Source organism: Papaver somniferum, unplaced genomic scaffold, assembly GCF_003573695.1.
Source record: "Papaver somniferum cultivar HN1 unplaced genomic scaffold, ASM357369v1 unplaced-scaffold_117, whole genome shotgun sequence".
In the NCBI taxonomy this organism is placed as follows: Eukaryota; Viridiplantae; Streptophyta; class Magnoliopsida; order Ranunculales; family Papaveraceae; genus Papaver; species Papaver somniferum.
This window is the reverse complement of record NW_020620714.1, coordinates 11,061,570-11,072,241: the sequence shown is the minus strand read 5'-3', so window position 1 is coordinate 11,072,241 and position 10,672 is coordinate 11,061,570. Positions and strand designations below refer to the sequence as shown.

The 10,672-nt window shown below is 36.5% G+C and overlaps 1 protein-coding gene across 1 annotated transcript; it reads left to right on the top strand.

Annotated features, from left to right (window-relative positions):
• The first annotated feature begins 4,732 nt into the window (after nt 1-4,732).
• Nucleotides 4,733-9,662, top strand: LOC113329998 (conserved oligomeric Golgi complex subunit 6-like). Its single transcript, XM_026576851.1, has 10 exons — nt 4,733-5,133; nt 5,626-5,773; nt 6,329-6,436; nt 6,618-6,685; nt 7,128-7,251; nt 7,423-7,569; nt 7,888-8,154; nt 8,250-8,534; nt 8,677-8,832; nt 8,964-9,662. Exons 1-10 carry the CDS (start codon nt 4,865-4,867, stop codon nt 9,477-9,479), a joined length of 2,088 nt encoding a protein of 695 aa, XP_026432636.1. The 5' UTR covers nt 4,733-4,864; the 3' UTR covers nt 9,480-9,662.
• The last annotated feature ends 1,010 nt before the right edge of the window (nt 9,663-10,672 follow it).

Sequence of the window (10,672 nt, the reverse complement as noted above, 5' to 3'; positions counted from 1 at the left end):
ATAGTAAACAACCCAACTTGGTTATGATGATGAAGATGATGATTTCGATGAAGTAGAACCTCTTAATTAGATAATTGATGTATTAAGTTGAATTGTAAAATGTTGCTTCATTCTACTTAATTTTAATTTCAAATAATTATTTTTCTTAATTTTACCTAATTCTACTTGATAAGTTTTACTTAATTGTAAAACCATGTTGACATCATTACATCATATAAAAATCCCATAGGGTAACGAGAAACTCCTAAATGATGTGAAAATGAGCTTTGTATTCGAAATTCTTTCTTTTCTATCTTCGCCATTCCTCTCGAGATCACACAAAAATTTCATCATAGGTTTCACCTCTAAGTCTATATCAACTTGCAATCCGAACTCAAGATATAAATTCTTCAACTTGTTTTCTTATTGCAAAAAATCGACAGAACAATGCTGCGCGATCCCGGTTGTAAGGGTTAACTGTGTTATTACAAAGGGTTTCATGAATTTCACCCCAAAAACTCTGACTGAGTGAACCATTTTGGCTTTATACTTCACCCTTCCTTGAGTTGTATATTCCATAGTTTCTTCAGAGAGATAAATCTTCGTCTAGAATAAATTTAAGATTAGCCATATTTCTTGATCATGGAGGGGGAGTAGATATATTTGTAGAAGGCGTGATTTTGAAATGGGGATGAGTGGGTGCATATATGCGATTTATTGAAACCCGTCCGGAAAAATTAGTGTTTGACGCTCGATCAACTGTAAACCGTTAAGTGACAATTGAATATTCTTATAAAAATTAATATTGAATAACAAACTGCATATATTTATAAAAAATAATACTAAATAACAAACTACAAATAAATTAACAATCAAATGTTTAAACTAATAATTATATAAAACTTAAAATTTATGCCTGTCGAATCTTCCATACTCTTTACAAAGATTCACTTTCAGATTTCTTAACATGTCATACAAATTCTGGTTCTGAATATATGACTAATCATCTGCGCATAGTTCCTTGCAAGTGTACCTCTTTCTGGTTGAATTTCAGGCCTCAAATCTATATCAACATGGTTAGTCCAATCCTTATTATGACAGGTTTCCTAAATGACCATGTTATACAGAATTATACAAGTGAGCATAGTCTTGTGCATTTCACGAGCACTTAAACCACGATACGACCAACAAATGACAACGAAATTCCTTTTCAGAATTCCAAAAGTATGTTCCCCATCTTTATTCAAATCCATTTATCTACTGTTAAATACCCGTATGAACTATCATACCCAATTTGCCGATAAAGTGTTGACGGTAATACTCAATGGGCGTACGACCCGGCATCAACAGGGTTGCAACTTTTAGGACAGGAGAAGATAATGAGGGTCCACATGGTGTGGTCAGTGCCACCGGTCTGGCTTGTGCCTACTTATGTAGTGACCACAAACAGATAAGGGGAAGTTTGTAAGTTTTGAGTTTTTTTTATTTGCGTATAAAAAAAAAAAATAATGAGGGTCCAATTTCACTCTCTCTTAATAGAATACAGAGGAAATAGTGGTGGAACAAGATAAAATATCAAGGTATAATTACAAATCCTGGAACTTATTCTGTTTACCTAAGAGACTTGGAGGACTTGGTTTTAAAAACCCTCAGCTGTTTAACTTGGCTATGTTAACAAAGTTGGCATGGAGATTAGTGACAGAACCAAAAGCTCCGTGGGTACAAATTCTAAGAGCTAGATATTTCAAAAATAAAGATGTTCTATTTGATGAGTTGCCTACCAGAGGTACTTGGATATGGAAAAGTACTCTTAAGGGGATACATATTGTAAGGCAGCATTATATCTGGATTGTTGGGGATGGAAGGTCCATTAACCCTTGGAAACATAAATGGTTATCAAGTTCACCTCATGAACTTTTGAATCAGGGAATTAATCCTTCTCCTAATACTCTTAATCACTTTATTGACAACTAGGAGTGGAAACTTGATCAGTTGCAACAATTCTTCCCACCGGAGTAAATCCAGAAAATTCAGCACATCAGGTTATTTCCACAACCTAAAGACTTACTTAAGTGGTCTCTCACCAGGTCAGGACAATTCTCTGTAAGTTCTACATATCACCATATGATATTGCAATACCAACAATCACAGCACATCCCAACACCATTTACTGAAAGTTTTTGGCTTAACTTATGGCACTTGAAGATACCATATAAATTGTTGTTGTTCTTGTGGAAGTTATGTCATAATGTTCTCTCAGTATCTACTGTGGTGTTTAAACATACAACACATCAAAATACGTTATATCCTCTATGTGGTGAAGCTCCTAAAACTACTCTACATTTGTTTATACAATGCACCTTTGCTCGAGCTATTCGGTTTGCGGTGTCAAAATATGTTCTTCATCATTTCATGACAGTAAGCAATATCCAGGACTGGTTAAAATCGTGGACTAATGCGCAGAATCCAATTTCATTCAGAAAGTCTTTAGTGGTGCATTTAGTGGTGGTTACCTTTTGGCAGATATGGAAAACTAGATGTTTTTTTCCCCCAACCAAATCCTATTAACACAGTCCACTATATCTATTATTTTTGTAACTCATATCATATAGACATTGCTCTAGTTCAATCAGTGCACACTCCTAGGCCCATGGTCCATAATATGCATTGGTCTCCTCCACCTACATGATGGGTTTCTTTTTCAGTCAATGCTTCTGAAGCTGTGGATAATAACTCTGCTGGTGTGGGTATTGTTTTTCATAATGATGCAGGAGAATTCTTAGCTGCCAAAGCTATCACACTTACAACGAGAGATATTGATCAAGCTGAAACATTAGCAGTGATAGAGGGTCTGCAGTGGGCTCAACAACTACGTTGTAATAAAGTTGTTGTACAAACAGATAATAAAGGTGTGGCTGACGCTTTTTCTCTGTTGTATAGTCGTCGAAAAGAAGATTTCCATCTCTTCACCCATATTAAAAAGGGGAAATTAGGGGGAGACCCAAAAAAAAATATTCTCGTTCTCAGGCCCACAATTAATTTTGTATTCCGTGACACCCATAATTATATGAAATTATTATATGAATCAATACATAACTGGTTATGCATATTATCTTTTCGAGCATAACTCGTTATGCATACTATCTTTTTCAGGGGTATAATTGGCAGCGCAACTTGGACATAACATATCTAAAAATCCGTGCCTTAGAATTTTACAAATTTTATATCGTTGGAAATCTTTTTAAAAGAGCTACGCAACGAGTACAAACAAGAATATCAAATTTTTGTTTTTAACGAAAAAATCGGAGGTGATCCTCATTTTAGGATTTTTTTTTGAAAACTTCATACTTAACCATTATGCAGTCACCAAAAACGATGCATAACACATTCTGCAGACGCATAACGAATTATGCAACCATTTTTTCGACTGCATAACAAGTTATGTATCTTCATAACAAAGTTATGCATCTATAACAAGTTATGTAACCATTGTTTTGGTTGATTTTAGCCGTACATATAAAAAATTGATGCATAATGCAGTATGCATCCATATTTACGGATGCATATTAGGTTATGCATCTATTTTCTCGATGCATAATGCATTATGTAGCCATATTTTCGGACGCATAACAGGTTATGCAGGTTTTCTGGACTGCATAACAAGTTATGCAACAAATTTTGTAGATGCATAACATGTTATGCATCCATTTTCACGAATGCATAACATGTTATGCAGACAGTTTCTCGACTGAATGACATGTTATGCAGTCATAACCACATCATCATCTTCTTTCATGTTTCATTAACTCCCACGCAAACCATTATCTTTCAGTTATTCGGGGGCTCTTGGTCAAAATCATGTATTTACACCATCATCTTCTTTCATGTATTTACACCATCATCTGCAATTAAACCTTCTTCACAACTCATCCAGTATTGCTTACTCCAACTCAATTCACGGCTGAGAGTTTCATAAAAAATCTGAAATTCATTTCAAAATCTTCATTGAAAACAAGTTTTGATCATAAATCTATGATGACCAAACCGTGTTCTACAAACCCATTTAGGGATTTTTGCTGCTACCATTAATAACAGTAGTGAATTTAAATTGTAATGAAGAGAATCGGTAGTAAGAGTGTTCGTCGTTAATTCGAAGAAGAAGACGATTTGGTGCTGCTGTTGAGATCAATCGAATTTAGGCATGAATTTGTTCTCGAAATCAGTCGAATCTCTCCCTTTTTCTGAGATCTAGGTATAGTGGAGAAGAAGAAGAAAAAAAAAGACGAAGAAGAAGAAAAAAAAAAGACAGAAACAGAATTTTATATATTTTGGGTTTGAGAATAATTTTCTTCCAGAATTTGGTTGCGCGCCTATAGTTTTGGAAGCGTGGGTTTCACAGTAGAAACATCAGGGAGAATGGGTCTCCCTTTAGTTTTCACTATTAAAAATCTGGTAACTTCTTTTCCTTTTTGGGTGATGGGTTTTGTAAATCGAGTGTGTAATAAACCAGCCGATAAGCTGGCTAAATTTGCGCGAAAGAACATGTATACATGTGTGTGGTTTGTAAGTCCTCCTAATATAATTAGGAGGCAGCTTCTGTTTGACAGAAGCTAGACTGTAACTTTACTTCTTGTTAAATAAAGCTACCTTTTCTTTCAAAAAAAAAAATAAAATAAAAAAATCCAAGGGCATAAATTTAATTAAGACCTAAAATAAGGGATACACCAACAGAAATCCACAACTCCTTTTCATCTCAAAACACCATTGATTTACTGTAAATAAAAACTCTGGTATTAAGAAGAACTTAAAAAACAAAGGAAACCCAATACCAATGTATCATCATCCATCACAAATTCTAAAGAGAGAAGAGACCTAGAGAGGAGCGATGGCGGTGACACTTGCACCAGGATTATCAAGAAAACTTAAAAAAGTATTAGAATCAAGAACTGATTCACCTGATCTACTAGATTCATTAAACACTCTTTCTTCATTCTACAGTGAAAACACTCAACAATCTCGTAGAAATCTTAGATCTAATATTGAGAAAAGATCTCTTGATATTAATCATGAGTTTCTTTCTGCTTCTAATTCTGCTCAACAAGCATTGGATCGTGTTGAAGAAGAAGTTAATGCATTAGCTGATTGTTGTGACCAGTAAGTTTATTTGTTTTTATCATCTTTATCTCTTTATGATTCTGGGTTTTTCAGTTTTGTGTTTGAAACGTAATGAAATTGAACTGAGAATTGGATTTTAGGAATTGGGATTTTGTTGGATTTTAGGGTTTGGTTTGATTTGTGGAAGAAAACTGTAGGGAAATTTGTGTTCTGGGGCTTAATTGTAGGTGATGAATATTAGGTTTTAGGTTAGTATTTTTGTGATTTAGTTCTGAATAAGTTGAATTTTGTGTTGTGATTGTTTTAATATGAATTAGGGGTTTGGAATTTGTGTTACTAGTTATGAAATTTGTGATTCACGGCCTTGGGGATGTTGCCATTGCGCTTAGGGCATTGGCTGTGTTAGCTACAGATTTTGTTATGATGGATCCATGTTGTGTATGGACTTAGAAACCGCTTTTCTCACAAAATTTGAGCTTGTTTCAAAGTTACCTGACCTTTGTTTTGGCAATTCTTCTTTTTCTCCTCCAGCATTGCCAAGGCACTCGGCAGTTGCAGTGCGAGTACTGGGGATATCATCAGTACCACTGAGAGGCTGAAGCAAGAGCTTGAGATCACTACTCAACGTCAAGAGATTGTCAATTTGTTTCTCCGAGATTATCAGCTTTCTAACGAAGAGGTACAGAACAGCAAGTCAATTACTTTATTATGGGGGTTTATTGTATCTTTTTAATCATTTATTTTGTTACCGATATGTAATGATGAACGTTTTTAGTAACTCACCCTTCAAACTAGAATGCTATACCTACAGTGTTTGACCTAGCCTGTCAAATAGGATCATCCAAACAGTGGCTGAGAGTGAATACATGAGGCCCACTTTCCGCTGCTACCCCAACCTATGGTTTAATTTATCTTGTTCTCTCATTCGCTGAGACCTGATTGCAGACTGGTTAAAACGCGGTACATATACCAGGATTGCTAAAATATGCGTTACACCCCGCCTGTCAAAGTGACATGGTTAGCCCAATAGTGCCTGAGGTTGAACACATAGGGCCTGCTATTCTGCCACTGCCCAGTGGTTCTAAATCACTTTCTCTCATTTGCTGAGCCTTGATTAACAGACTGAGTCAAATGCAGTTCAAATAGCAGGGTGGCTATTCAGTATTCAAGTATGATAATATGCTGTTTGCGATTGTTTGCGTTTATATCTCATTGAGGTAATCTGATCTTGCAGATTAATGCACTAAGGGAAGAAGATCTAAATGAACAATTCTTTAAGGCGCTTTCTCATGTTCAAGAAATTCATGCTAACTGCAAGATACTACTCCGGACACATCACCAGGTGTGCTGTCTCTCTCTCTCTCTCTCTCTCACACACACACACACACACACACACACACACACACACACACGTGGCAATTATATACTTCTTAACTGGGAAAACTTATAAAGAAGCACCAATATTTTAGTCAATCGTCACTGTGTGACCTTTACATTTAATTCATCAATGTTTCCTTTCCCAGCGAGCGGGTCTGGAGCTGATGGACATGATGGCTGTATACCAAGAGGGAGCCTATGAACGCCTTTGCAGGTGAACACTTAATGAAATAAGTAGAGAAACATTATGGAGCATGTATAACTTTTCAAGCCTTTTATTTTTTTCTGGTCTGGTGTCATTGCCGTAATCTTCAACTATATCAGACTTATTCGTCTATGGAACTGCGGTATCTTTTCCTACTGAAACCATCACAAGGATTAAGTTTCTAATTGTGTACGGTATTTAGGAAATTGCATACTTCCATTTCGAGGTTCAAAAATCTACAATATTCATATCTGTGTAGACTGGTGAACTAAATTAGTATTACTATTAGTCTATTAGGTTTGCATTCAACTTGTCCAACTTTTTTGGTTTTGGTTTCACTGGCATAGTGTATAATATATTTTTTTTATTTTTTTTATTTTTTTTTGTGAAGACCAATCTTTTTAATGCTCCCTTCTCTTTTGTTTTCCCACTATGTATCTTCTTGTTGTAGGTGGGTTCAAGCCGAATGTAAAAGATTGGGTGACACTGAGAATCCTGAAGTTAGTGAACTTCTGAGGACAGCTGTTAGGTGCCTGAAAGAAAGGCCTGTTCTTTTCAAGTATTGTGCTGAAGAGGTGATTATGTTCAGGATGTATTTTCCCCTATTCCGTAACCTTTAAAAGAGATTTTTTGTGGTTGTGGATCCTCTGTAGTAGAAGAAAAGAGGACCCAGACTAGGTATTGAGTTACTTTCACGGCTCCTTCACTTATAGGTCTTCTGACATGATTAATTGCGTATTATTCAGGTAGCCAATATGAGGCATCATGCATTGTTTAGAAGGTTTATAAGTGCTCTTACACGCGGAGGACCCAGTGGTCACCCTAGGCCAATTGAAGTGCATGCTCATGATCCTTTACGTTACGTTGGTGATATGTTGGGATGGCTACATCAGGTCTGGTCATTCCCTCGCTTCTTTACTACCACCTACTATTTGTACTTTCAAATCTATATATAAAATTGAGATTTTTAGATCTAATTTAGCTTAATATTGTTATGTCAAAACCGCTCAAATTAAGAAAATGATCAAACTTTCTGTTGTTTCAACTTGTCATTCAGTCTTTGCATTGTTTTGTACAACATCTGATTGTGTAATCTGATATCTAAGATTGTTTTTCTTTCTTCTATTGCAACACTTGAGTATTTACAAATGCCACCTAAGTCTTGTAATAGCCCACTGATGAGATTTCTTTTTCTTTTGGTCTCCAAGTAGGTGTTAGCTTCTGAAAGGGAGCTTGTATTCGTTTTACTCGACCCAGATGCAATGGTAGATACTGGGCCCACTGCTCGGCGATTTTCCCAGAGTGCAGAAAGTGATTATACCAATTCGTCTGAATCTGATGTAATATTTGTGTTGGATAGAATATTTGAGGGGGTATGCCGGCCATTTAAAGTGAGAGTTGAACAAGTTTTGCAGTCTCAACCTAGTCTGATAACTGCGTATAAACTTAGCAATACACTGGAGTTCTACTGCTACACTGTGAGTTACTAAACCCAATGCAGTACTCATATGTCTCACTGCTGGTCTTTCTATCTCTTACTTGGTACCCTTTTGGTTTGGTTTTCTTTTCATAGGTTTCAGAATTGCTTGGCCGAGAAACAGCTCTCTGTGACACCCTTTGGCTACTCAAAGATGCTACACAACAAACTTTCTTTGACATCTTGAAGACTAGAGGAGACAAACTTTTGCGGTACCCTCCCCTTGTTGCAGTTGATCTTTCACCACCATTGGCAGTGCGAGAAGGAGTCTCTGTTCTGCTTGAAATAATTGACACTTATAACAGCATGATGATTCCTGCTTCAGCCAAGAAGCCTGACTTCGAACCAGTTATCTCCGCTTTACTGGATCCTGTAGTACAGGTATGTTTGGTCTCCTGCGACTCAGTTGGTTAACCTAGCTGTGGTATAGATGGAACTTGTTAAAATGAAGATTTCTACACCATTCTTTTGTATTGTTTTAGGATTTATGTTCTTATCAAACTTGATTGTGCATCTGTAACAGATGTGTGAGAAAGCAGCAGAGGCACATAAATCCAAAAGAGTAACAAATTCGTTAAGGAGAAGCAGAACAAGTTCTGGTTCGAACCATTTCAGTACAGATTCTTCAGCATCAGTGGATGCAATTTTGTCAAACAGCAGTTCAAACTCATCTTCGCAGGTTAGCAAATTGCCTTTGTTTTACCAGCATCCGCTGATTTCGTGGAGATAATGTTCTTAGATTGTGTTAGTTGAGTTGCTTCTCTTCTCTGGTACAAAATGTAACATTTAGTTAATGATTTATGCATGCAGAATAATGAAACACCTTCAAAGATCTTCCTCGTCAATTGCTTGACAGCTATCCTGCAACCATTGGTGGGACATGACATTGCAAGGGAATATGTGAGGAACCTTGAATCCATGATTGAGAGGCATGTAAATGTGCTTGTGGAAAAAGAGGTTGATTCCGTCCTGAAGAAATGTGGTTTATCAAACAAGATTTCTGTGATCCAGAGTTTGGTTACTGATGAGGAAAACAGTACTAAGGTGTTAGCAGAGGTAGATCAAATGTCACCAGCTTCATTCTCGGAGTGTCTGAGGGCCTTCTTTGGCCTCATCTTAGGAAGTGACGGCTCGTCACTTCCAGAATTCGAACAAATGCAAGTCCCTCGACTCCGTTCAGAAGCTTGCCTCCAGGTCGGAAGGTCGCTAGCTGATGCTTATGAACTTGTATACAACACTATTATGGATCCCAAGAATGGGTATCCAGACCCCAAATCATTGGCAAGCTATCCACCTGATCAGATACGGACCATCTTAGGCATTTAAAAAGATACATACAATAGTAGGTCTTCCATCGTCTATACATTATATATACTTTTGTAACAGAAACTGAATTTTGTCATTGTAGTCTGTAGATTTCTATTTGTGGGCTTAAAAACTGTTCTGGGCCACCCTAATTCTTCAAGGTTTCTTATCTCACAGCCAGTAGTTTCCTTTTTCCGATTTCAATTCTGTTTTTTTTACTATAAATACTTACCACCCTCTATCTCCCGTAAGTAACATAGTTTCTTTGCCTAAACCTCTATTTCCTTTTTATATCTTTTTTCTTTTTCTCATATTCAAACAGAAAAGCTGATAAACAATGGGTTTAATAGAAGTAAGCAGCAAACAAGAAGGATTTATAGGTTACTATTTTGAAGCAAGAGTAATTAAACAAGTTGAAAATGATATATTCCTTGTAGAGTACACAAAGTTATACGAAAACAATGAGACAGATTTGCTAAGAGAAGTGGTTCCTGTGAATGAAATAAGGCATAAATCTCCACAAGTTAAAACTTCATCATATTTCAAGTCAGGTGATATAGTTGATGTTTTAGATAGAGATGGGTGGTGGGTTGGCAGGATAACCAGAAAAGAATAAATCTGAAGCAAACATAAGGGCGATGATCGTTACTTTTCTTCTACCGGAGAAGAAGAACAATATAAAAAGCGGGAGTTGAGGCCTCATCAAGAACGGTTTAATGGCAAGTCGCAATCTTTTTTAAGAAAGACTTTTGGATGTGGGTCGGGACTGCTCAAGCAGCATTCAAGTAGAAACCCTTCAGTTTAAAGTTCTTACATCTATAGTTTAAAATGAGGCGTAATTGTTTAATTTCCACTTGTTTATGATAGTACCGTTGTAGTGCGTTTTAAGATGTAAAAGCGTGTATGAATCATCAAAGATGTTTGGATAAAATCTTAAATACCAATTTGTTGCACTATTGAATATGATGAAGCTTCTAATGATTTTATCACGCGATGCTGAAAAATTAAGACTCTGGCTAATAATAATGGTGATGTAGTTATTTGAAACGTGTTAGAAACTTAGGGTATGGAATAAGAAAGAACTAGGCTTGAGGCGCATAAATACTCTTTCTTTGAAGGTTCTTTTTGCTCAGACCCGAATATGAGTTGTTGTAGGGACTAATTTTAAACTACTTCCCAGGTTGCGACAAGCCTTACGACCGATAAATACTACT